Raw genomic sequence first — 27,800 nt, 5'->3', positions numbered from 1 at the left:
AGACGAATCCTTGAAGGAATTCCTAGAGGAATCCTGAAGTAATACCGTGAGCATTCGCTAAAAGAATACTTGGAGGAGTTCCTAAAGGAATCCCTGGAGGAATCTCTGCAGGGTTCTCTGAATTAATTCATGGAGAAATTCGTAGAAGAAATCTTGGAGGGGTCCCTGAAGGAATCTCTGGAGGAATCCCAGGTGGAGTTCTGGAAGTATACCTGGAGGAGCTCCTGGAGAAATTAATCGAAGAATTCGTGGAGGAATCTCTTGAAAAATTACTGGAGGAACCCCTGAAGGTATTAACCAAGGAATCCTGGAAGGAAACCAGGAAGAATCCCTGGAAAACCTTCTGGAGGTATCCCTGAAAAAATCATTGGAGGAATTCTGGAGAAATCCCTGGAATCCTAAAAGCAATCTCTAGAGCAATTCTTGGAGGAATCCCAGGGGGTATTCCAGGAGGATTTCTTGGAAATATTGCTGAAGGAATTTGTGAACCAAACTTTGAAGGAATCCTTGTAGGAATTTCTGGTGTAATCACCTGAAACATCCTCCTGAAGTAATTAATATCTGGAGCATTCCCTGAAAGAATACTTGGAGGATTCCCTGAAGGAATTCATAGAGCAATCCCTGGAGGAATATCTGATAGAATCTTTGGAATTTTTGGAGGTATACCAGGAGGAGTTCCTTGAGGAATTGATCGAGGAATTCGTGGAGGAATTTCTGGGGAAATTGTTGGAGGATCCCCTGAAGGTATTAACAAAGAAATCCAAGGAGGAAACCTGGAAAAATCCCTGGAGAACCTTCTGGAGGAATCCCTGAAGGAATTCTAGGAGAAATTCCTGGAGAAATTTGTGAGCCAAATTTTGGAGGAAACCTTGAAAGAATTTCTGGTGTAATCACTAAAGAAATGCCTGGAGAAATCCCTGAAGGAATATCTGGAGAATTCCCTGACGGAATTCGTAGAAAATTCCATGGTGAAATATGTGGAGGAATCCCTGGTGGTATTCTTGGAGGGATACGTAGAGGAAAACTTGGGAGAATTCGTGGAGGAAACTTTGGAATTCCTGTAGGAATTCCTGAAGGAATCCTAGAAGGAATCTCAGGAGACATCCCTGGAGGATTTCCTGGAAGAATTAATTGAAGAATTCGTGGGGGAATATCTGGACGAATTACTGGAGAAACCCTTGTAGGAGTGATTTATGGAATCCAGGAAGGAAACCTGGAGGAATCTCTGGAGGACTTTCTAAAGGAATCCCTGAAAAAATTCTTGAAGAAATTACTGGATTAATTTGTGAAGGAAACCTTGGAAGAATCCCTGGAGGAATCGTTAGGGGAGTTTCTGGTGAAATCCCTGGAGGAAACCAGGAATACTTTCTAGGGGAATCCCTGAAGGAAATCTTGAATGGATCTCAGGAGAAATTTCTGGATAAATTCCTGAAGGTATCCCAGCAGGATTCCCTGAAGGAATTCTTTGAAGAATCCCAGGAAGAATTTAAAGTGGATTTTTTGTGGAAATTCTTAGAGTAGTAGCTAGAGGAATCTCTGGAGGAGCTCTAGGAAGAATCTCTAGAAAAATCCTGGGAAGAATGTTCGGAGCAAGTTTTATCTTTGGTGATTCTTTCAGGATTGGAGGAAACCTTGGAATTATCCCTGGAAGAATTTTGAGTGGAATTTCTGAGGAAGTTCCTGGAGCAATCCTTAGTGGAAGTTCAGGAGGAATTCCTGGAAGGATCCTTTGAGAAATCCCTGGAACAATCCTTGGAGGAATCCGTGGAGAAATGCTTCGAAAAAAAATCCTGAGAGAATTTATGCAACAAATCCCATAAGTACAAAATAAATACTTAGAGGATTTTCATTCGAAAAATTCTACAGAAGTTTCTCCGAAAATGTCTACAAAAGTTCAATCAGGAATAACTTCATGAGTATCTTTGGGAATTCCTGCACGAGTTCCTCCTGAATTTCCTCCGAAGATTGCTTCAAGAATTCCTCCAGAGATTCCTTTAAAAAAAATTCAAGAGATTCCTTACAAATTCCTCCAAGAATTTCTCCAAGGATTTCGTCAGCCATTTCATTAGGGATTCCTTCAGAAGCTCCTCAAGGAATTCCCTTCAGAGAATCTTACAGAAATTCCTCCAAGGACTACTGCAAGGATGGCCCTAGAAATTCCACAAAGACTTCAGGAATTCCTACATCAATTTCTCCAGTGATGCCTTAAGGTGTTCCTCCAGGAATTGCTCGAGGTATTTCTTCAAGGATTCCGCTACGAATTCCTTAGAGAATTTATCTAAGGATTCCTCCATGAACTCCTCAAAGGATAACTACAGGATTTTTTCTAGGGATTGATTCAAACATATCTCCAGAAATTCCTCATACTACTCTTCTACTTAATTCCCATAAAATTCCTCCAGAAACTTGAACAGAAATTCTTCAAGGATATGTTCCAGAAAGCCACCAGGAAATCTGCCAGAAATTATTGTTCCTGAATTTAATTCCTCCTGAAATTCCTCCAAGGAATCGCCCAGGGATCTCGTCAAGGATTTCTCCGAGGATTTCTCCAAAAAAGTGGTTTCGCTATAATTTTCTGCAGGGATTTCTCCAGGATTTTTTTTATTAAGGATTCCTCCAGGGATTCTTCCAGGGATTTTTCTAGGGGTTCTTCCAGGAATTCTTCGCGAAATTTTCCAAAGGATTCCTCCAGGGATTTTTCCAGGGATTCTTCAAGGGATTCCTCCGTGAATTCCTTCAGGGATTCCCCCAGGGTTTCCTCTAGGTGCCCTCCAGGGATTCTTTGATTAATTCTTTCAGGAGTTCCTCCCGCTATTCCAAGAGAAATTTTTCCTCAAATCATCCAGTGATTCATCCACACCCTTAAATGAAACAACACAGCGCATAAGTAACTTTCACGCAGCGAGCAAAAAGACAAAGGAATTTTCACTCATATTTGTACACGACTGGATCAACACAAAAAATGTGCTGATCTGGTGTTACACAAATCTGCGTGAAAATTCTTTTGTCTTTTCGGTCGCTGCGTGAAAGTTACTCGTTGCTCTGTGTATATCGAGTTCTGCGTGCACGAATTTCTCGATTAACTCCTTCAGGAACTTCTCCAGGGATTACTCCAAGAATTTCCTTCAGAGAATCCTCCAGGAATTCATCCATTGATTACTTCAAAAAATCCTTCAGCGATTCCTCCAGGAATTCTTCAAAGGTTTCTCCAAGGTTTATTGCACAAAGTTCTCCAGGAATTTCTCCAAAAATCCTCTCAGGGATCCCTTCAGGGATTCCTCAAGAGATTCTTATAAGGTTTCCTTTACCCTCCTTGTGCATTAGGATCATGTTTGACCCCAAACATACACTACGTCAGAGAGCTGTTCCCAACGTAATTCATTAGGAAGGTTGACAAATTCTTCCAGGAATTACTCTTGGGATTCCGTCAGGGAATTCTCCAGGTTTCCTCCGAGAATTACTTGAGGAGTTTTTCTAGGGCTATCTCCAAGAACTCCTTCAGGGATAACTATGGGAAAAGGAAATGGAGGAATTCCTCAAGAAATCCCTGAATGAATTCCTGGAGGATTTCCTTGAGGGATCCATGAAAAACTAGTGAAGAAATTTCTTGAAGGAATTCCTGGTATAATCCCTGGAGGACGAATTTTCGTAGGAATGCCTGGAGGAATTCCCGGAGGAATCCCTGGAGAAGTTCCTGTAGGAAATTCTGATGAAATTTCTGAAGCAATTCTTGGAGGAATTCCTGGAGAAATTCTTAGAGAAATTCCTATAGAAATCATCAGAGGAATTTCTGAGCGAACTGAAGTGGTCGGCGTTAAGTCAGACCAGGCCATCTGTTTATCAATGATTTTGGAAAAAATGTTCTGTAAGCACATGGAATATCAAATCAAGCGCATTATTATTAATCTCTGGAAGAGTTCCTGGAGAAATCTTTAAATGAATTTCTATAAAAATGCCTACAGGAATTACGGATAAAATCTCTAGAGCAATCCCAGGAGGAATACTTCAAGGCATCACTGGAGAAATTGATGTAGAAATTGCTGAAAAATCACTGTTGAATTTGGGGCAATCCTTGCAGAAGTCCGTAGAGAAATTTCTGAAGAATTTCTCGAGGGAATTCCTTGAAGAATTCGTACAGGTATTCCTGGATTAATCTTTATGAAATTTCTGGAGGAATCCTTGAAGGAATTTGTGGAGGAGTCCCTGGATGAATTTCTGGTGGATTAGTAGAGGCATTCCTGGAAGAACTTTAAGGGGAGTTTTGGAGAATCCCCTAGAAGAATTCCAGCAGGATTTTTTCCGGAACTCCTGGAGGAATCCATGAAAGAACTCATGTAGTAATCCCCAAAGAAATTGCTGAAGGAATCCTATGAGGAATTCTTAGAGAGTTTCTTGATTGAATTTTTAGGTAAATTCTGGAGGAATCCTTAGAGAAATTCCTGGAGGAAGTTTTGCAGGAATTCCTGGAGGATATTCTGCAGGAATTCCAGAACTTATCCATGAAGAAAAAAATCTTATAGAATCCCTGGAGAAATTCTTGCAGGAATCTCTAGAGGTATTCCGGGAGGAGCTTTCAGAGGAATTCTGGAGGAATCCCTAGACGTATTCCTGGAGAAAATTTTGCAGGAACTCTTGGAGGAAATTCCGTAGGAATTCCTGTAGTAATCCCTAGAGAAATTGCTGGTCCTTTGGAGTCCTTTGAGAAATTATTGGTGGAATCCTTAGAGGAGTCTCTGGAGGAATCTCTGGAGGAAATCTAGAAGAATCTCTGAAGTAATTTTTGAGGAATCGCTGGAAAAATTCTTATGGAAATCTCTGGAGGAATTTCTGGAGGAATTTCTCCAGGGATTCTTTATAGTTTTCCTCCAAATTTTTTTCACAAATTCCTCCAGGAATTTCTCCAAGAATTCCTTCAGGGTATCCTCTAGAAGGTTCTCCAGGGATTCTACCAGGTTTTATCCCTGGATTCCTTGGTTAATACCTTCGGGTTTTCCTTCAGTAATTTCTCCAGAGATTACCTTAGATGCCTCCAGAAGTTCCATCTGGGATTTCTCCAAGAATTCCTCCACGAATTTCTGCATGAGTTCCTCCACGGATTCCTGCAGAGATTCCTCCAGGGATTTCTCTAGCATTTCCTTCAGGGAATCCTTCAAGTATTCTTTTAGAGAATGCTCCATGTATTACTTCAAGATCGCTCTAGGCATTCCTTCAGAGATTGCTCTAGGAATTCCTTCAGAGATTTTTTCAGACATTCCTGCTGTTTTCACTTCAGGGATTCTTCCAAGGTTTCCTGCAAAGTTGTCCTCACAAGTTCCTTCGTGGATTTCTCCAAGAAATCCTTCAGGAATCCCTCCAGGGATTCCTCCAAGAATTCCTCCAGGGATTGCTTCTAGGATTCCTCCAAGGATTTCTCCAAAATTCCTCCAAGATTTCTACCAGGGATTATTCCATGAATTCCTCCAAAGATTTCTGCAGAGTTAACTCCAGGGTTTACTTTTGGTTAACTTACTTTATACTTTGCTTCAGGATTTTTTCCTGGAATTGCTCCTGGGATTCTTCCAGATGTTTTTCTACGCATTCTTCCAAGGATTCCTAAAAAATCCTCAAGTAATTCTGTTATCAATTTCGCCAGAGTCTCTTCGAGGAATTTCACCAGAAATTCCTTCAGGGATTCCTCCAAGGATTTTTACAGAGATTCATGCAGGGATTCTTTCTAAGATTACTACAGAGAAATCTTCAGAAATTCCTTCTCTGGGGAAATTCCTGGAGCAATCTTCGGAAGAAGCCCAGGAAGAATTTCCGGAGAAACTCCTAAAAGAAGCTCATAAAATAATCCTTAATTGGATTCATGTAGATACTTTCGAAGAAACTTCTGCAGAATTTTTCAAATGGTTTCTGGATAAATTGTTTAAGAAACTCTTTAAAAAAAAAATCCCGGGGGATGTTCTGCAAGAAATTCCTAAGGAATTCACAGATGAACATCCAAATGATCTTCCTGGAAAATGTTCTTAGAAAAGAAATCCTGAAAAAAACTTCGAATAAACTCACGCAATAATTCTTTTTTTGTTTTTGTTTTTTTTTAATTCCTTCAGTATTTTTTCCAAGACTTTCTTTTCTTCAGGGATTCTTCCAGGAAATCCTTCTAAATATCCTCCAGAAGTTCTTCCCGGAGCTGCTCCAGAGAATACTTTAGTTTTTGCTAAGATTATTCTACGCATTCTTTCAGAGATTCCTCTAGGAACTTCTCCGAAGTTTCCTACAGGAACACCTCAATGAACTTCTCCTGGGATTCCTCCAGAAATTCCTTTTAGGATTCCTGGAGGAACTCCTGGACGATTTTCTCGAGGAATCCCTGGAGGAACTGATGAAGCAATCCCCGGCGAAAATTTCCGAGAGAATCACAGGTGGCATTTCTTGCTCAATTCTTGCAGGAAACCTTGGAGGTAATCTGGAGGATTCCCTGGAGGAATGCTTGGATCATTTGCTGGAGAAATCTCGAGAAAATCACTTTACGTAGGAAAATTGGCAGGATTTCTTGGATGTTTTGCTGGAGGGAATCCTAAAAGAATTACCAAAAATAAAACTTGCTCCGAACATTCTTCCCAGGATTTTTCTAGAGATTCTTCCTAGAGCTCGTCCAGAGATTCCTCTAGCTACTAATCCAAGAATTTCCACAAAAATTCCACTTCAAATTCTTCCAGCGATTCCTCCAAGAATTCCTTCAGGGAATCCTGCTGGGATACCTTCAGGAATTTATCCAGAAATTTCTCCTGGGATTCATTCAAGATTTCCTTCAGGAATTCCCCTAGAAAATATTCCTGGTTTCCTCCAGGGATTTCTTTAGACATTCCTTAAGTGATTACACCAGAAACTCCCCTAACAATTCCTCCAGGGCTTCTTCCAAGGTTTCCTCCAACGTTTCCTTCACATATTAATCCAGTAATCTCTCCAAGATTTTTTTCAGGGAGTCCAGAGATTCCACCAGGTTTCCTTCCTGGATTCCATAAATCACTCCTACAAGGGTTTCTCCAGTAATTCATCCAGATATTCCCCCACGCATTCTTCAATTAATTCCTCAAGGAAATCCTCCAGGGATGTCTCCTGATATTCCTTCTGGGATTCCTTCAGGAATTCCTACAGGAATTCCAAAGTTTCCTCCACGAATTCTCCCAAGTTTTCCTCTACGTATTCCGCATATTCCACCATGGAATTTTCTAGGAATTCCGTCAGGGCATTCTCCAGATATCCCTTCAAGGATTTCTTCAGGCATTTCTTTAGTGACTACACCAGAAATTCTTTCAGGGATTCTTTCAAGGTTTCCTCCAAAATTTGGCTCACAAATTTCTCCAGGAATTTCTCCTAGAATTCCTTCAGGGATTCCTCCAGGGATTTTTCCAGGTTTCCTCCTTGGATTTCTTTGTTAATACCTTCAGGGGATCCTCCAACAATTTCTCCAGAAATTCCTCCACGAATTCCTCGATCAATTTCTCCAGGAACTCCTCCAGGTATACCTCCAAAAATTCCAAAGATTCTATCAGATATTCCTCCAGGGATTGCTCTAGGAATTCCTTCAGGGAATCCTCCAAGTATTCTTTCAGGGAATGCTCCAGATATTAATTACTTCAGGAGGATGTTCCAGGTGATTGCACCAGAAATTCCTATAAGGATTCCTTCAAAGTTTGGTTCACAAATTCCTTCAGCAATATTTCCAAGAAATCCTTCTGGAATACCCCCTGGGATTCCTCCAAGAATTGCTCCAGAGATTGCTTTTAGGATTCCAGGGATTTCTCCAGAATTCCTCCAATGATTTTTTCAGGGATACCTCCAGAAGGTTTTCCAGGGATTCTTCCTGGTTTCCTTCCAGGATTCCTTGGTTAATACCTTCAGGGGTTCCTCCAGTAATTTCTCAAGAGATAACTCCACGAATTCTTCGATTAATTTCTCCAGGAGCTCCTCCAGGTATACTTCCAGAACTCCACCTGGGATTCCTCCAGAGATTCCTTCAGGGACCCCTCCAAGATTTCTTCTACGAATTTCTCCATGAATTAATTCAGAGAATCCTGCAGAGATTCCTCCAGGGATTCCTTTAGGAACTCCTCCAAGTATTCTTTTAGCGAATGCTCACGGTATTACTTCAGGATTCCTCTAGGAATTCCTTCAAGGATTCGTCTAGGAATTTCTTTAGAGATTTCTTCAGGAATGCCTCCTGTGATTACACTAGAAATTTCTCCGTGGATTCCTCCAGGGATTCTTCCAAGGTTTCGTCTAAAGTTGTCCTGACAAATTCTTTCAGGAATTTAAACAAAAAAACCTTCAGAAATCCCTCCAGGGATTCCTCCAAGAATACTTTAATGGATTACTTCTAGGATTCCTCCAGGGATTTCTCCCGAATTCCTTCAATGATTCTGTCAGGGATTATTCCAGGAATTCTTCCAGAGACTCCTCCAGAGACTCCACCAGAGTTGTGTCCAAGAATTGCTCCAGGAAACGTTCGTTCCAAACCTTCTTCGACGCATTCTTCCAAGGATTCTTTAAAAAAAATCCTCAAGCAATTGTGCTATTAATTTCTCCAGAGGCTCTTCCAGGAATTTCACCAAAAATTCCTTCAGGGATTCCTCCAAGAATTTCTCCAGAGATTCATCCAGGGATTACTTCTAAGATTTCTTCAAGGAAATCTACAGGAATTCCTTCTGGGGTTTCTTCAGGAGTTTTTCCAGGGGTTCTTCTAGGAAATGCCCCAGAGATTACTAGATTACTTCGGTTATTTCTCCAGAAAAAAATTCTTCCAGAAATTCCTTCAGAGATTCTTCAAGGAATTTCTGCAGAGTTTCTTCCAGGGATACCTCGAAGAACTTCTCTTGAGATTTCTCCAAGAATTCCTTCAGAGATCACTATGGCAAAAAAAAACTGGAGGAATTCCTCAGTGAATCCCTGGAGGAATTCCTGGAGGATTTCTTTGGGGGATCCATGAAAAAACTAGTAAAAGAATCTCCCGAGGAATCCTTGAAGAAATTCCTGATAGAATCCCTGTAGGACGATTTTTAGTTAAAATCCCTGGAGAAATTTCTGGAGGAACCTCTGAAGGAATTCCTGGAACAATTCTTGGTAGAAATCCTGAAGGAATTCTTAGAGAAATTCCTATAGAAATCGTCAGAGGAATTCCTGAGGGAACTCGTCAAGCAATCCCTGAAAGAGTTCCTGGAGAAATCTTTAAAGGAATTTCTTGAACAATGCCTGCAGGAATTACTAACAAAATCTCTGGAGGCATCACTGGAGAAACTAATGTAGGAATTGCTGGAAAATCACTGATGAATTTCTGGGGCAATCCTTGCGGGATCCCTTGGAGAAATTTCTGAAGAAATCCTGGAAAGAGATTATCTTGGAGAATTCATGCAGGTATTCCTGGAGGAATCTCTTACGAAATTTTTGAAGGTATTCCTGGAAAAGTCCCTGGATCAATTTCTGGAGGATTCCCTAAAGGCATTCCTGGAGGAACTGCAAGAGGAATTCTAGAGGAATTCCTGCAGAAAATACTACCGGAGCTCATGTTGAAATCCATAAAGAATTTACTGGAGGAATCCTTGGAGGAATTCCTAGAGGTATTCCTGGAGGAGCTTTTAGAGGAATTGTGGAGGAATCCCTAGACGTATTCCTGGAGGAAATTCTGCAATAATTCCTGTAATAATCCCTGGAGAAATGGCTGGTCCATTGGAGTCCTTTGAGAAATTCTTTGAGGAATCCCTAGAGGAATCTCTGGAGGAGTTCCTGGAGGAATCTCTGGAAGAAGTCTAGAAGAATCTCCGAAGTAATTTTGGAGGAATCGATGGAAAAATTCTTATGGAAATCTCTGGAGGAATTACTCCCAAAATCTTAATTTCATTCAGAAATCCTAATTGAGTATGGCGTTGTTGCTTTCGAAACTTTACAAAACTACAAGCTCCCGAGTGGAGACAGAGATAGAGCACAAAGTGTATTCGCAGCACTTTGTTAGTCATGTTCAATGAGATAGATTTAACATGATCGAAGTTGCTAAATCCTGCTCATACCTATTTGTTGGCAAATGAGTAGGAGCAGGAAGCAGCAAACTTCGATCAAGGTCAATCTACTTCGCCAAAAAGCACTATTTTGAAACGAATAAATTTCGGCAGCCTTCAGTGGGCTGGGCACGTAGTGCGAATATCAAAAGAAAGAATAATAACGAAAACCATATTCAGCATGAAACCAGGTTTAAGGACAGACTTGTTAGAATCCCAAAATGGCCGCCACAATGGCCGACTTCGGCATCTACTCACGATTTTGAGGGCACAAATCTCTTCGTAAACAAAACCAGCGCACCTGAGCTTCTCATTTTAAGCTTATTACAAGTGAGCAACAACAGAATAATAAAATGCATTGTTGTTTGAAGCTTGCTTTTTGAGATTTGTGCGTCTGAAGTTCTCATGCACTGTTGAAGCGGGATGTCAAGACGTTTGTCCTTAATGATCGGTGACTTCATGGACGTCTGCGAACGCGCTGGCTACACGTGGTTGAAAAAGACATGAGAATATGAAATGATTGGAGAATCAGGAGGAACAGCGTCCAAACCCGACGAAGATTGTGCTGTACTATACGCTCAAAGCTTTATTAGTTACTTTATAGTCAACAAGGTTACATCCGCGATCACCAGCTCACTATTAAAATCATCGCGAACCTCCAGATATCGACAACAACAGTTTTATTCTGGTATTTCAATAGAGTTAATAAACTATAGAGGACGAATGTCGCTGCTGTTCCCTTTGTTCTCGCTCGCAAACATGTCGGGTATCTATCTGTCAAACTGCATACTTTTTCGCTTTGACACTTATAGCCCGGCCTATCTCCGCCAGCAAGAGATGTTTCGGCAGCGACGCCAGCGACATTCTTCCTCTATAGTTTATTACCTCTATTGGTATTTCCCATCCCCCAATACGATGCCGGAATAATAAAACACCCTAACCAAGCCTCTAAGGCTGATAGCCCCAGTTACTGTCTACCAAAATCCAACCCTCTTCCCGGGATTATGAGCTTCCCAGAATCATTGGGACTACAAAAAACATTCAACTGAACACCTTGCCGAACACGCAGCGGCGTCGTTCTTTTCACTCATGTGCCAGAGCGCCATTCTGTTGTTGTTGTTGTTCGGCGCGGGGAATCAAGTAGCCGTGTGCGCGAACTAAACATGACGCTAGTTTCGCAGTCACAGTGGGGTCAAGAGAGCTAATATCTGATGCACTTGCTGAAGCAAATTTATGATGCAAAACAGTGCATTCAAATCAAAATTGCGGAAAAATGACAAGAGTTAGGAGTTTGGTGCCAAAGAACGAACTGTAGAGCACTTCAAGGCGCTCAACTTTGTCTAAGGAAAAAAATAAGTTAATTACGCATTTTTTCGAGTAAACCGACAAAAACTGATAAAAAACCACTTACTTTTCACTTATTTGCTCTTAAAAAGTGAGTAAGTAACAAAAACTTGCATGTTCGAAGATGACGTTCAATAGCAAATTTCATAACCTTTCGAACGGTGCTAAAAGATCTTGAATAAGTTTAACCGTTTTCATGTTATAGCCATTTTATTAAAAGCATTGTCAAAATCATGAAAACTTGATGGGTTTAATCACCGTTAACGAGTATATCTCTTTATTGTTGATATTTCTCGGTGAACGAATAAAACAAACTTGTTTTTTGCGTGACGTTTCGGCCTAATCACATTTCGGCCATCTTCAGACGCAATTTGATCGCCGCAGCTGATGCTACCTCCTATCCAGCTGGGAGATCACGTACCACGTACCAGTGGTACGTGATCTCCCAGCTGGATAGGAGGTAGCATCAGCTGCGGCGATCAAATTGCGTCTGAAGATGGCCGAAATGTGATTAGGCCGAAACGTCACGCAAAAAACAAGTTTGTTTTATTCGTTCACCGAGAAATATCAACAATAAAGAGATATAAAATCATGAAAAGTTCAATAACTCCGTAATGGTTGAGATTTGACCATATGCGTAGAACAATTTTTTTCATCAAATATTCTCAAAAATTCACCAAAAATTCTCAAATTTTTATCGCTTATTACACAACTATTAAGCTCTAAATGGTACAAATTTGGAGTTGATTGGATAATTTTGCATGAAGTTAGAGCGATTCTAGTTAAATTATTCATATTTGAGTATTTTTCATTAAACTGCTATATCTCAGAATTTATTGAACCGAATGAAATGAAATTTTACACATTTACTGCTAACATATTGGTCTTTGTAAAACATTTGACTTGACTTGAATATGTTCAAAGAAAACAAAATTACAGCATGTTGAATACTTAATGAAAAAAATCAATCATTTCATGATCTTGCAAATGTTTAACTAGCGCCGCCTAGTGGCGGAGTTTCGAAACAAGTGGTCCATTTACTTTGAGCCCTTGACTTACCAAACAACATTGCCGAAGACACCAACTTTCTAAGTGATCAGAGTCCTGAGATATATGAAATATAAAATTTGTTTGACCTCTAGCACCACCTAGTGGTGAAATACTGAATCAAACGATCCATAACCTTTAGGCCCTTGATCAGCCTAACAACTTTACCGAAAACATCAATTCTGTAAGTAATCAGGATCTTGACAAATATAGGAAGCAAATTTCGACAGTGTTACGTCTGTTTGTCTCTGATTTCACTTCGTTTTGCCTCACTCATTGTCAATTTACTTTCACACTCTTTCACAGTGAGCAGAACAAATAACGCAGTGTGTAATGGCAAACTGCTCTCTGCGTGTGAGTTTGCTCACTGCGTTCTTTTTATTTCTCATTGCGTAGCTACCTGCTCTTTGCGCTTTGCGTTTAGAAACTGCGCATTGCGCGCAGTGAGTGAGGAAATGCCAGCCCTGCGTCGAAAGGGACAAAACGTCGAAAGGACAAAACGTCGAAAACGTCGAAAACGAGTAATCTAAGCAAATAGTGAGTTCTTTATTCTTTAAAAGGATACTCATTCTTTCACTTGTATCTGCCAACTAGTACAGAGGGAAGCCTTCCTGAGGCTCCCAGAAACAACACCTCAGGGTCAGCATGTTCCTTGACCAGTTCTTCGTGGGTAGGGAATATTCGCACTGTCGTATATAAAAAACTCACATCACGTCACGTTAAGTGTAAAATTATTTATTCCCGAACTTTCCCGGTTTTTCTTCTCTTACTTCTTGGAGGCCCCTTCTACTGGCACCCAGTGTTGCATTTGAATTAAACGCGAGCCAAAAAGGAACTGAGCTTGGATGTGTCATCGAATCTTATGTGCGTCCTGACCAAGGTGCTGCCCTAGGACTTTGTGACGCATCTGCATACATGCGTTGTTGCGCGAATATATGCGCCACAATGAAATGGGACATTTTGGCATCGGGCATTAAGATTCTGCACCGAAATGCGGATTTACCGATAATCCACGGTGACCGAACTGGTTCCCCCTCTCAATAGAGAGTGACTTTCTGAATCGAATCAACCCAAGATTGTTAGAATTTGTGAAAAAACTGCAGACACATGACCATTTAAGTTTACCAGGTACCAGGGTGCCATGTTTTTGCGGGTGCAGTTCTTGATCAAATTTTGAACTGAACAATGTTCAAATATGTTTGATCGCAGCGTGCCGTTTTTGAACTTCAACGCAAATTGATCGCGTTCAAATGCAACACTGCGATCGGCACATTATCACAAATTTCCTTCCACACATTTTTAGCATTACGTCACAGCTTCCTTCAGGGTGGCTTCTATGCACTTCGATGTTAGCCTCTAGCTATCATCTGCCGGATCTCTGGCACCTTTAGAGTGGCGATGGTGATCATCGGGTGCATTGTTCCTTCAAGGGCGTCTGGTTTGGTTTACGGCACGACTTGCCGGTACTTTCCATCCCAACGTAAGGGGTGGGAGGAGTTCCGAAGTTCTACTTGAAATAGCGCGATTTTGACTAGCTCCGCAATTCATCCGGTAGTCACAGAATATGGTACTAGTACAACAATGCTAAATATCCTCGCAATAATCTTTACTCAGCTAGTGGTTTCAACTGCAGCATTATAGAGTGCAAAATGAGTCACTGACACTGACCTTCAGCGTTCGGGCAGTGACCCCAGATAACTTGACAATGTTCGTGTGTCCCCGTTAATCAGTTCGTCAACCTACCATCTTGGTGGATCTACCGTATCACCACCCCTCTCAGGCTACCAACAGGATCGATTTAAATTCACACAAAATTAAAAAAAAATCCACGCTGAACTGTGAACACATACATACTTTTCGACGTTTTGTCCTTTCGACGTTTTGTCCCTTCGACGTTTTGTCCTTTCGACGTTTTGGCATTCGACGTTCTGGCATTCGACGTTTTGGCATTCGACGTTTTGTCACCCATTCCTGTTCTCCTTATCATATAACTCGAAAGAACAGCCTTTAACTCGAAGGAGGAACAATCTTTGATAAAATGGAATGGAAAATAATAAACTTTTAAAAAGACAATTACACCGTCTTCGACCTTGTGGCCTCTACAGACTGAACAGTACAAACATTCGACAACGGACAACACATATAACACCCAGTGACCCAGTGGAGAATTTTCCGTTTGACGAAAAGTTTTCCCCGACTGGAGCGGGAATCGAACCCACACTCCGAGGCTTACGAGACACCTAAACGACCCACACGAGAACAAAATTGGAATAATGGTGGATTGATCATGTTTACCATTTCCGAACAGCGTCGCGACGGCGTGTTTGACAACCGCGTTGAGAGAGGTGGTTGCAAGAAAATTGAACGCTCGTGCGTGTTTACAAGCTGTGTGCCGGGAGTGTGTAGGTGTGTGTTAGCTAGCTTGAAAAATAAAACCGCTTCTATTCACACTACTCAGGTTAATAACTGTGGAAGCGCTGATTCCACGCACACTAAGGCGAGAGAACAATTTGGATGATGCAGTATAACCCAAAACTAATAAAAACGCTCGTTGTTCAGTAAAAATATTAAGTGAACATGGTTGGTTACGTATAATTACTTAGTTTAGCGGAATCGACACTGTTGCATATGACTGAAGAACTTTGATGGACTATCCCGAAATAACTTTGGAATGATTCGTACAATTCCAAAGGGTAATCTAAACCCACTTGAAAATGTGACGTTACAGGCGTGCAAATAACTATTGTACCGACTGTAGGAATCAAGGACTAAAGTTCTGGACAGTTCGGACGACTGTTAGACTAAATGCCCCAATAGGGTATAGTAACATCTATCAGTCCAGGCCCGGCAACCATAGGCAAAGTTAGTCTGTGTAACATGCGAGTGTAGATCTGAAGTTTTGCACTTCAGAATAGATTGGTTGGGCTGGAACATCTCAAAAGAATGTTGGAATGGTTCGCAGAATTTCAAGAGGGTGATAGATTATAGTTGAATGTCGCAAAAGTCTTCCACTAGGTCCGTTAGCCATAGTTGATTAATGTTTGTTTGTTTGTTAATGTATTTACGACGCTTTACACCTGAAGGGTGCATTCGTATCGGGCCAAATTCCTTTTACAATAGATTTTATCCTATTTCACATATTAAATATACCTTAGTTCACAAATTTTCGTATAGCCTAGTTTCATGTAGGAATTTCAATAATTTTTCGACAACTTCTTCTTCGTTATTCAATGCATCTTGTAAACTTGTTTCACTTATGCTATTTTCCCGTCTTTCCTTCCCATATTTTCGGCAATCAAGGATCAGATGTCGCACATCCAAAGTTGTTCCGCACGTTTCGCACGTGGGTGGGGGTTCCTTCTTTAATAGAAAGGAATGCGTTATCCTTGTATGGCCGATCCTTAATCGTGTTAGTATACGCTGATCAGCTGTGGTTTCGTGGTCCTTCCATTTATGCGTGTGGTGTTTTACTACCCGTAGTTTCGCGTCCCTATTGTTGTACCACTTGTTATCCCACGTAAGGCGAATACTTTGTTTGACTGCTCGTAAAGCATCTTCGCCGGGTATGGAAACATCAATGGTAGGTAGTGCCCTAGCCTCGTTGGCCAAACGGTCAGCTTCATGCCCCGGAATCCAGCAGGAGCATATTGGTTTGTTTTGAACTTTGTGCTCAATCTCTTGGATCCACGCGTGTTTAGAAGTTCGCCCGCTTCTAAGGCCTGTAGACAACTCGCAGAATCCGATAGTATTACCATTTCTCTACCGATATTCGGGATCGCCTTCTTCATGGCGTACGCTTCTGCGGAAAAAAAATGCTGCAATGTTTTGAGAGGCTATACGTGCCAGTCAGGCCTCCAGTGTGATATGCAGCCCCAACCGAGTCATCTAACTTGGAGCCGTCAGTATAGACAACAGCCATTTCCTTGAAACGGGTCGAGAGTAGTTGTTGTACGGCTGGGCGAACTTTTTCCGGTGGGTCACCGGCCCTAACACTTTTCTTCACATCCCAAATAATCGAGGGCTTTCGTGCATTCCATACACGATCGCCCGGTCTGACGATTCGCTCGACTGTGGGGAGGGCTGTACCAGTTAGTTCAACCAATTGGTCAGAAATTCGGTGACTGAGAGGAACGCTGATGTTGGGAAATTCAGACATTATTCGAATCGCCGTCCGCGCGATGGATTGTATTGACATTAGTTCAAACGGCAATGTACCTGCTTCGGCCATGACTGAGTCTGTTGCGCTAGTGATAAACGCACCAGAAGCGAAACGAATCATCCTATTGTATGCTGGGGCGAGAGTTCGTAGAGCTGCTGGTCCACCTCGACTAATAAGCCCTATTTCGTAGGTTAAATTTGCAGTGATGAAAGCAGAACCAACTTGCAACATAGTTGCATCCAACCATCCAACCAGATCCGTTCCACACGTAAGGTATTGACTGTTCTCCACAATTCGTTTGTCGTGCTGTTAGGCGCTATTTTCGCGACGAAATTTTCCCACGATTGCTCCTTTGCTTTACTAATTGCTTTGCGTGCTGCTGACCTTGCTTCCTGAAACCTCGCTAGTGCTTCTGGTTGATTTGGATCGGATCGTTGTAGTCGTCGAAGGGAACAGAGACTTTTTCGTCGCTGCCGAATTGCTGCCTTCACCTCGGGGCACTACCACGGTACTGCTTTGGGTCCAATCCGACCGCTGGTACGCGGTATGCATTCAGTCGCTGCTGATATGATCTTCTCGGTGAAGGAGTCAACGTCCCATTGCATATCTGGTCGGATGGTTTCCGTTATGATCCTTTCGTATAATGACCAAGCTGATGGTCAAAGAGCCATTTTTGTCGTGTGGTTCTATGATTTGACCACCCAGGGATGGACACCGTTATTGGTAAGGGATCACTATTGTGTGTGTCCGACAGGGTTCACCAAGTGAATCTTTGGGCCAGGCTCTCGGAGCAGATCGTCACGTCAATCGCTGAAGTATTGCTCATAGCCGGGTCAATTCGAGTAGCAGATCCATCGTTGAGAATAACCAATTGTTTTTCCAAAGTCGTTTCGGCTATACCGTATGCGTGATAATGTTTGCACCATCGTACAAATAAGGTATTCATATCACCTGCACACACAATGCACATAACATAAGTGGAACTCTGGCTCAAAAAGTTGATGCCTTTCCGAGTTCGTACACTGGTATACAGGGCATCGAAATGTCAAATGCATTATAACATTATTGCCATACACTCAGCTAAAAAAACTAGCGAAATTCATCGAAATACCTTATGAAAATTTGCTATAACTAATTCTTATGGATGACATAAGAATACCTTATGAAAATTGTTCGTGCTTACTATGACAAATTCCATAAGATAGACTTATGAAAAGAACAAAAAAATCTTAAAATGATGCAGACTGGATTCGATCCATGAACGTCGGGATCACCTAGCCCGTGTTTTATCCACACGGCTACCGACGCTTGAGAATACCATGTTGCTAAACATGAATAAAAGCCAAGCTGTGAGACGATTTTACGTCATAGAGTGACCTTATAAAATTCATCCGAGTCATTATGAATTATTTAAAATCCGTTTCATAAGTTGGGCCTTATGGAAATCTTAAGTTAATTTGGCTGAGTGTACTATTTTTCAGCATGTATACCATTTTTCATTGCTGCGAAGTAAAACAAAGACCTCATAGATATAGGCTGGCAGCACGTGGAGATCTAAAATAGGACATAAATTGTAATAAAACTTTGTAAAACTTTGTCGGAAATACTTTTAGGGCTTTAAATATAAAGGGAAATCGATATGTGAAACGTGGAAGTGTTATTTCGAAGATTTCAATGAATTTATGACAAAATGAATAAGTGGATTTCCAGCAGCTAGTTTTGCGCATATCTCATATGCCAATCTTCGTTCCTGTATTCTTTGCCAAAACTGGAATACTGGCTGGATCAGATGTTTTTTGTTTACCAAAATAAATGACAGTTCGATGCCTTTTATGAAAGATATAACAGTTTCGCGTGCTGGGAATAGATGCAACTTTTTCCTTCGCTCTGATCATGGAGTTCCACTTATGTTATGTGCACAATGTCTTGGTTTTTATTGCATGCACGTAAGCTCTAACTCATATCACAGTAGGTTGCGGGTGAAAAAAAACCGGTTTCTTAAGTTTAAAATTTGCACCATGAAGGAATGGTAGCGGTAGTCGGGACTTGTCCAGGCGCAAATGTTAAAAAAGACATTTCAGGAGTGTTCAGGAGAACCGTAAAACGGTCTTAGACCGAAAAAAAAGCAAGGGCAACTATTCCCAAAGATGTCCACTGGTCGTCAAAGGTTAACATGGATTGAGAAGGCTATCGCTGCCACCAAAAAGAAGATATTGGTGAATTATATGCGTTCAATGAGAAAAATGGCAAAGAAACGCGAAATCAGCGACTTAACGGCATGAAATATCGAAAAGGAAACTAACGGTGGCCTTTATGATCCCTCGACCATAGAAAAAAAACTTACATTATTACCAATGGCATCCGAAAAACTATCGATCCGTACCAAATTCCAGAATCAATAGTTATATTAACTTTTGTTTAAGTGTCAATGTCTACACCATAAGGCAATGTCAAAATAAAACAATAAACTCAAGAATTCTAGATTGAGTTTAAATAAGGGCGAAAGTAACATGAGAGAGTTCTCTTCATCGACTCTCTCTTCTGCAAATTAAAGTGATAAGATGCAAATTAAATCGAACTTTTTTACACTTAGACGCTAGATTGCATCGCAACCTAGCGATTTATGACCAAAAAGTTCAACCATACTTGCATCTTGTCACTTTAATTTGAAGAAGAGAGAGTCGATGAAGAGAACTCTCTCATGTTACTTTCGCCCTTATTTAAACTCAATCTAGAATTGTTAATCTTGACCTTGACACTACCACGGACACTTTTCGACATTTGCGCGTGGACAAATCACGAGCTAGGTTGCTACTTATGTCGAATTCGTTTTTGATTCAGTTCCAACCTGGGTTGGAACTGGATGAGATCACAGTTTCAACCCCAACCCGACTTTGGTTTCGCTTGTACTAAAGTTTGTTTGAATTTGTTTGACGTTTGTTTGTTTACACATTTTCCGCCAATCCAGTTCCAACCCAGATTCAAAAACGAATTCGACATTAGTCGCAAGTGTTAAACTAATGTCGAATTCGTTTTTGAACTTGGGTTGGAACTGGATCGGCGGAAAATGTGTAAACAAACAACGTCAAACAAACTTTAGTACAAGCGAAACCGAAGTCGGGTTGGGGTTGAAACTGTGATCTGATCCAGTTCCAACCCAGGCTGGAACTGAATCAAAAACGAAAACGGCATAAGAAAAACAACCCTTTTTATTCACAGCCTACAGTCATTGCACAATTATGGGTCACACACAATTATTAGTCACTTTTCACTTTAATAGATAAATACTAATTAAATGCAAGCTTTTATAAGCCATTGTCATTTTTCGTTTATAAGTTGATTTGTTTTGTGTCACTATACGTATCGCACACGGGCTTGTACGTCCAAACATACATATTTTTGATATTTTTTGTTCGGCGCAAAATCATCTGTCAAAGTAACGCTTTGATTGTGAATATCGGAAAGTGCGTGCGCTGCTTTCGTAAGCTCTGTAAAAGCGAGCTTCAGTGATTTTCAAGTGCAAAATGGTACCGTCACCAGAACAAAGGTATAATTAACGTTCTAAATGTAGAAATTCATGTGACTGCAGCTAATTAAAGCTTATTCCAGGCAAAATTTAGGTGACTCATTATTGTGCCAAGCACCACCGAAAATCACACAATTATGGGTCACTTTTTGTGCAGCATAATATTGACAGTTCTGTGTACATGGGCATTGCATACTTTTAGGCGTTTATCGGTGGTTGTGTTGAAGATTTTGTACCAATTTTTAAAAATTGATTCCAAATCGTGAAAACACGCTTTGTTAAGAGGTTTGAGACCAGTTTTAGATTCTACTATAGTTGATCTATCGAGAATAAGTGATTATTCAGTACAAAAATAGACAAAACATTATTGTTGAGCCGATTCCTCTTGAGTGACCCATAATAGGCAACAAATTGACCCATAATTGTTACACAGCCAATTTTGACCCATTATTGTGGTTTTCATTATTCACCAACATTTTAGTAATTTTTACCGCCTTAAGTGAATTTTACAAGCAGATTTTTATATAAAACAATAAAAAGGAGTTTCAATGAAGAGAATATGAAATAAAAATAATGAAAGTGTTATTTTTGTATGTAAAACGATTCATATTATGAAATGATTGTTCCTTGAGTGACCCATAATTGTGCTATGAGTGTACTATGATATGGGTTATAGCTTTAATGCCTGCAAATAAAACCAATACATTGTATTCACAAATAAAACTGGAACGTTATTTAACGATGGTGCAAACATTATCACGCATACGATATATCGGCCGAGCGCATTCGACTCACGTGATCCCCATGCAAGATGGTGCGCATTGAAGTCACCCAGGAGTAGAATCGGGCCTTCTAGTTGTTCGAACAGCCCACCAAGTGCAGCTTGACACTGAGTTGAGCTTGGCGGAACATATATAGACACAATAGTTACCTGTATGGGATTATAAATCCGTACCGCAACCAGGTGTAGAGCTATGTCCAGCTGATTTCGCTCAAAAGGTATGCCATCTCTGATGGCAAGGCCTACCCCGTGCTGCCAGTGATGTACGGCTTTCGATTCTAGCAGCAGCATGTAGTTCCTGCCGAGGAAGTCCGACGGGATAATGTGGCGGTCCACTTTGGTTTCTTGCAGGGCTACAACGCAAGGCTCCAGTTCGGCGATGAGATACTTCAGCTCGTTAATGTGGGCTCTGAGTCCACGGAGATTCCACTGAAGGGCAAAGCATCCACCTGTGCAGTTGTCCGCAGCTGATCGGGAATAGTTGATTAATGAAAACTACTCAGCAAAGCGAATATAACTGCTGCTACGTGTGTAGACCTGAAGTTTTGTTGTTAAATGGATATGACTACTGTTGCGTGTGTAGTTCTTGTAGTAACTGCATTCGGTAATTTAGCTAAACCCTCAGCGAGGGTACTCAAATGTAAAACTGAGTTCATAGCATATGAGATCTGATTATTAGAACGATAAATAAAGTGAGTTTGTTGTTGACCATGGACCCGAACGGTCTTGTTATTTCTGTCTCTAAAGAATGGCTTTAGAAGAAACTCCATTACATATTTCCATTTACTCCTTTTTTACCCGTTTATAACAGTGTCGACGAGGTGAAATTTTGTTGGAGTTTGCACTATGTTTTTAATTTGGTGTGATTTTTTTGTGTGCAAACTCCTTTTGGCGATAAGCGTGCAAGCAATGTTTTATGTGAAAAATTTGTGTTATTTTAGCTTGTGTGATGCGAGTTTGTGATATTTTTTTAAACCATTCTGTTGTGGTATTTTTCGTTTTTTTTTTACACAATTGCAATTGCCTATTTTTGTAAAGTTTTCGTGAAATGCGCGTAAACTTATTTGAATGCTTTTTGTGTGGTTTTGCACGATTTTTTTACACGTAATTTTTGTGTGCTGCTAAATATTATACGTGCTTTGGTGCATGGCATTTTTTATGTGTTTTTTTGCACCTTTTTTACGGTCAGAGGTTGATTAAAATCAGCAAATTATTTTTCCCTGACGACATTTTTAAAATACGTGAAACACGTTTTGATGAGCTAGTATGTTTTTTTTTGTGTTATTGAATGAACAAATTTTATTTCGCATGGAACATGGATAAGGCCATTTTGAGTCTTCTAAGATTCCTTTTGTTCAGTTATATTCTTTTGACTGGATTTTGCCTGTGTTCCATATTTGTTTCTCCCGTTTGCTCACGGTGAGCATGAGATCCATAGTTTTTTTTCTCAGTACCAACAACATCACGTGACTAGTCCAATGGTGAGCAGTGCACTTTTGACCATCGGCGCGGAAGCTTCTTGGTATTTACTCGGGACTTTCATTGTGAGAAAGAGAAGCTAACTGTGCACGGCTACCAAAACTGTATACATGGCAAAACAACGGATGGAGGATAGGCATCGAGTCCATAATAAATTACATCAGTCAGATGTAGCTGCCACGGATTTAATTCGACAACGCAGGGCTTGAGGACGGACCGAGAAGAACCCATCTGTACCTGAGATCTACGCGCCCTTTCATCCGTAATATTACCCTGATTGTGTGTCCGTTCGTGTTATGTGCGGGCCAACACCGACGTCGAACTCCAAAATCGAAACCGATGTAAGGTAGTGAACGCAATTACGAATTATGCGCACGGGTTCTACAACATAGTCAGACCCCACGACCCAGTGGTGCGCTTCTGCCAATCAGCGAGAAAGTCAACGGCCAACTTCCAAAAACGTAATCCAGACATCTGTATCCTGTCAGCAGACAAAGGAAACCGTACAACTATAATGTACAGGGAGGACTACAACATGAAGATGCAAGCGCTGATAGAAGATGACCAGACATACCAAGCAACCAATAGGGATCCAACAACACGCTTCCAGACCAAAAACAACAGCTTCGTAAAAAGGTTAAAGGATCTGAAGCTCATAGACTACAAGACAGCACGAATACTCACCAGATACGATTCCGTCTGCCCGAGGATCTACGGACAACCGAAGGCACACAAGCACAACCTGCCACTCCGACCGGTAATACCGAATGTAACGGCGCCAACATACATGCTAACGAAATTTGTTGCAGAAATCCTCCAACGGTCATTGAAGAGCAAATTCAGCACCCCAAGTTCGTTCGAATTCTGCAAGGACATCAACGGAACAATATTGCCAGAAGGATACATCATGATATCTTTGGATGTCGTGTCTCTATTCACTAATGTCCCCCGAGAATTAGTGAAGCAATGCATAAAGGACCGGTGGACAGAGATAGATACCGAAATCAATCAAAGCTTATTCATGGAATTGGTTGATTTCTGTATGGAGGCAAGCTACTTCCGGTATGATGGACGCTACTATATACAAACGTTTGGTACGGCGATGGGTAGCCCCCTATCTCCAATACTCGCCGAAATAGCATTGGATTCGGTAATCGAAAAAGCTATGAGCTCCCTCCCCTTCCCCGTCCCGATACTGAAAAAGTATGTAGACGACATATTCCTGGCAGTACCCAGTGATGCGATAGATCACGTACTGCAGGAGTTCAACCGGCACGAAGAAAGGTTGCAACTCACGGTAGAAGTAGAAGAGGAGTGCAAGCTACCATATCTGGACATGACAGTGATCAGGAATAGCGACCAAACCCTGTCCACTGAATGGTATTCAAAACCGATTGCCTCAGGAAGGATGTTAAATTGGCACTCCTTCCACCACCGAAATACAAACTTAATGTGGCCAACAACTTCATCCACCGGGTGAGTGCGTTATCACCGAACTGGAACCAGGCAACAACGAAGACGGTCATCATCCAACAACTCACCAAGAACAACTACCCCCGAACATTGATCAACAGATTGATCAGTCTATACAACTCCCGGAACAACAGTAGACAACACCAGAGAACAACCATAGCCGAAACTCCATCAGCACCGTCCGTATCCGAACTTGAAGAGGTCAGGCCAAGTCTCGGGCCAGGCAATCCAGCATCCAGCATCGAACCAAACGAAGTAGAGGAATCCAACAGCGCTCAACTGCAAATTGCGTCCGATCACCACCAGATTGAAGACATCTCCAACATCGATGAGCAACAACAAAAATCGTACCGCTCCATTCCATACGTTCACGGTCTGTCAGAACGGATCATAAACATACTGGCTCACGACTATGCTGATATCACGATAACATGCAGACAATATTCGACGGTAAAGAGTTTCCACACTAGGGTAAAAGATCCTGTAAACAAAACAGAGCAGAGTAATATCATATACAGAATTCAATGCAAAGATTGCCCCCAATCGTATGTAGGAATGACTCAAAACAAACTCAAAACAAGATTGTATGGACACAAGACGCACATCAACAAATTAGAACACCTATTAGAATCAGGACATACAAACACAGACACAGAAATGATAGCATTAAGAGAGAAAACAGCATTAATCGAACATTGTATTGACCACAACCATAGATTCGACTTAGACAACACACAAGTAATTGACAGAAGTGATAAAACACACAATCTCCCCTTTTTAGAGATGTGCCACATCACAAATACACCCAACACTGTGAATCATCGCACCGACGTCTGTAGCTTAAGCACAACGTACGCAGCCATCCTTCACACTATTGGAGAAAAGCTTCATAGACGTTAAAAGAGAGACCAAAACCCACCATTTTCAATTTCACAGTTGCAAAACAGAAAGTTAGACAGTGCCTAAAATAAGTGGAAAAATTAGTGACGAAAAATTAGAAATTAGCTACGAGAATCACTAATTCACCACGTAACGTCCAAACCAATTTGTAAACTTTGACCAAGAAATTAATGTTTGCATGTATGTTTGTTTTAGCTCGATGTACAACATAGTTAATCAGACCCCGACAGTTCAGTGTAGAAAATTTGACGAAGAACGATAATACCGATTGTAAGTTAGATTTAATAATTTCCAAAGTGCAAAAACTATATAATAAACCTTCCAGAACCCCTGAAGAAGACCAAAAAAGTGGTCGAAACGTTGGGCAAAGTCAAATAACATCGTTTGATTTCATCAAGAGACTGCTTAGCCGGTTACGTAGCATAACTATCCCATTCAGTCGAACCCTCCCAATCCATTCAAAGGCCATCCTAAGTTTCTCCGGTTGCTTTTGGATGAAAGTGCATTATTGTTTGCTGATACGGCCATCACTTGTGCTTCATTGGGATTTCCATCGACCTTCGCCTATTTTGATGACACCGCCGACATACGAGAACAGGTTTTGAAGACGTTGAACACCGTGCCTTGAAGCATAGTGGATATGCTGATGCTGTTGCTGTTAGCTGTATGTAGTGCTGTGTATTGGATTTGTAGAATCGCGTATGTGACAGTGTGCCAGGGCTGGTTAAGTTTTTTTTTCAGTGACCTTGCATTTTTTCTTAACATGTGACAAATGCACTTTTATTTGCTTTTTTTATGTTGTTGGGTCACATTTTTAGTTTGTGTACGTTAGATTTTTTGTGCGTCAGTTTGGGCATTTGTTATTGGAAAGTTTATGTTAAGGTCGAAATTATATTAGTTTTGTTTTGTAATTTTCTAGTCATTTTAGTTTTGGAAAAAAAAATTTTTTTCATTCGGAAAGGAGGATATTTGTATATGAAATACGCATACTGATATTTTGATTTGGAACTAAAGAGGAGTAACGTAATAAAAATATAAAAACATATTTTAAGTTGGAATTTGACTATAAATATGCGAACAAGCATAACACTAGTTCAATCGAGTTCAAAACAAGCTTAAGTTTGTTATCTGTGTAAAACTGTTTCGAAATTTTGATTTTGTAGTTGAGATAGTGAAAACTCATAATGTTGTAACATTAACTTAAGGGGGAAGAACTTGTAGTAACTGCATTCGGTAATTTAGCTAAACCCTCAGCGAGGGTACTCAAATGTAAAACTGAGTTCATAGCATATGAGATCTGATTATCAGAACGATAAATAAAGTGAGTTTGTTGTTGACCATGGACCCGAACGGTCTTGTTATTTCTGTCTCTAAAGAATGGCTTTAGAAGAAACTCCATTACATATTTCCATTTACTCCTTTTTTACCCGTTTATAACAGTTCTGAAGTGCTGCTCTTAAGAGTAGTCTGTAGTAGTCGGAGTTGGTCTGAAATATCCCTAAAGAGTTTTGGAACGATTCGTACAATTCCATGGGGGTTACTTGTTTATGCGGTCATAGATCTTAAGGACTAAACCCTAGAACAGGGTGGACGACGCTCAATATTTTAAAAGTATATTACCACTTATATCAGTCCAAATAGGTCCAACAGGTATGATTGGTAATGCAGCGTTACGCTGTATAACGGATATGACAATGACTACTGTTAAGAGTAAAAATTAGAGATTCAAAAATCCAAGCTAGTGTGGGTAACCTGCATTATTATGTCAATGAGTGGCTTCTGAATTTTAAAGAGTTTCACGGATTGCAGTAGCTGTGATCATACAATATTACAATTTGTTGCAAAAAACGAACCCCATTATTCCTGTAGACGTGAAGGACTGAATTTCAGAACAGTTTGAAACCCCTAGAATATCCTAAGATATATTTTTTACTTATTCACAAAGAAGGCAATTCAAATAAATTTGAATGTAAATCTTATCCAAAATCAGCATTAAATGTTACTGGTGTACCATTTATTTTGTTTTCCGCACTTCTTGGTGTTCAGGATGTTCTAGGGCCTATACTGCCATAGATGTAAAACCGTAGGTGTTCAGCGTGACCATGCTGAGGGTGACGGGTGACGATTTCCGGTCGGTCCAAAACATTTCATAAAGGAAACCTTCTTGTCCCTAGAGTATCTTCGTGCCTGCGATATACGAATGCAAAATGGCCATTGGCAAAGAAAGCTCTCGTTCAATAACCGTGGAAGTGCTACTAAGAAGAAAAATGATTCTTTCTCTAATCAAAATTTATCTTCACTTTTGTGTATTATGTCACGGGTTTCCAACTAAACGACTGCTACAGGCTAGTTAGCCCGTATTGTGCGCCAGCACTTTTTTAAGCAGATTGAAAGTTCAGGTCTTCAATTAAAGGTGTTGTTGCATCGTTTTTTGATCGTTATGTGATACAACCGTTTTTATCGTTATGTGATACAACCGACACAACTCAAACATAAGGCATCACACAGGTCTTGCTATACGGTAACTCTATAGTGTCGCGTGCACCCTGATGGGACTTTGACAACGAACGAAACAAGCGTTGGTGTACCTTCGATCGTTTTCTCTCCCTTATCATTCAGTCACACGAGCAGCGAGACGTCTATCCGATCGTCGTCGTCGTCGTCGTCGAGCTCGAGCATATATAGGGCTCACCGGATCCCCGCAGCCAGGTCTCATTTATGTATGGTGGCAGCTATGCTGCATGCAGTTTAACCAGTCTACCCACGCAATCGATCCGTCGTCGTCGTCGTCGTAGGCAGTTGTTAGCCCGAGACGGCGATCTCGAAAGGAAGACAAGAAGAGATTCTCTCACCTTTGGGAAACAACAAGCGATCGCACACCACGATATGGGCACTTGCGTCGAGGGGGGCGCCACGGGATTATATCGGTTGGGGGCTGTCCATAAGCCACGTGGTCATTTTTTTGGGACTTCTCCACCCCCCCCCCCCCCCCTCGTGTGCTCATTAAACCATACAAATTTTTTTATTCGTCCATACAAAATGGTCATTGGCCGAACC

General features: G+C 41.0%; 2 protein-coding genes across 11 annotated transcripts in view; both read left to right on the top strand.

Annotated features, from left to right (window-relative positions):
* LOC109427696 (integrin alpha-PS1) overlaps positions 1 to 27,800 on the top strand; it is a 534,426-nt gene that overhangs the window by 455,800 nt on the left and 50,826 nt on the right. The window lies entirely within an intron of this gene.
* On the top strand, positions 22,305 to 27,674 carry LOC134285233 (uncharacterized). 2 transcript variants are annotated; one of them, XM_062845676.1, is made up of 3 exons: positions 23,656 to 24,872; positions 24,939 to 25,013; positions 25,069 to 27,674. In XM_062845676.1, exon 1 carries the CDS (start codon positions 23,748 to 23,750, stop codon positions 24,741 to 24,743), a length of 996 nt encoding a protein of 331 aa, XP_062701660.1. In that variant the 5' UTR covers positions 23,656 to 23,747; the 3' UTR covers positions 24,744 to 24,872; positions 24,939 to 25,013; positions 25,069 to 27,674. The 2 variants fall into 2 exon arrangements, with proteins under 2 accessions (XP_062701661.1, XP_062701660.1); XM_062845677.1 differs by having other exon boundaries at positions 22,305 to 25,013.

This window comes from Aedes albopictus, chromosome 1 (assembly GCF_035046485.1).
Source record: "Aedes albopictus strain Foshan chromosome 1, AalbF5, whole genome shotgun sequence".
Lineage (NCBI taxonomy): Eukaryota > Metazoa > Arthropoda > Insecta > Diptera > Culicidae > Aedes > Aedes albopictus.
Note: the sequence above shows the minus strand (reverse complement) of the source record. Positions and strands in the feature narration are given on the sequence as shown.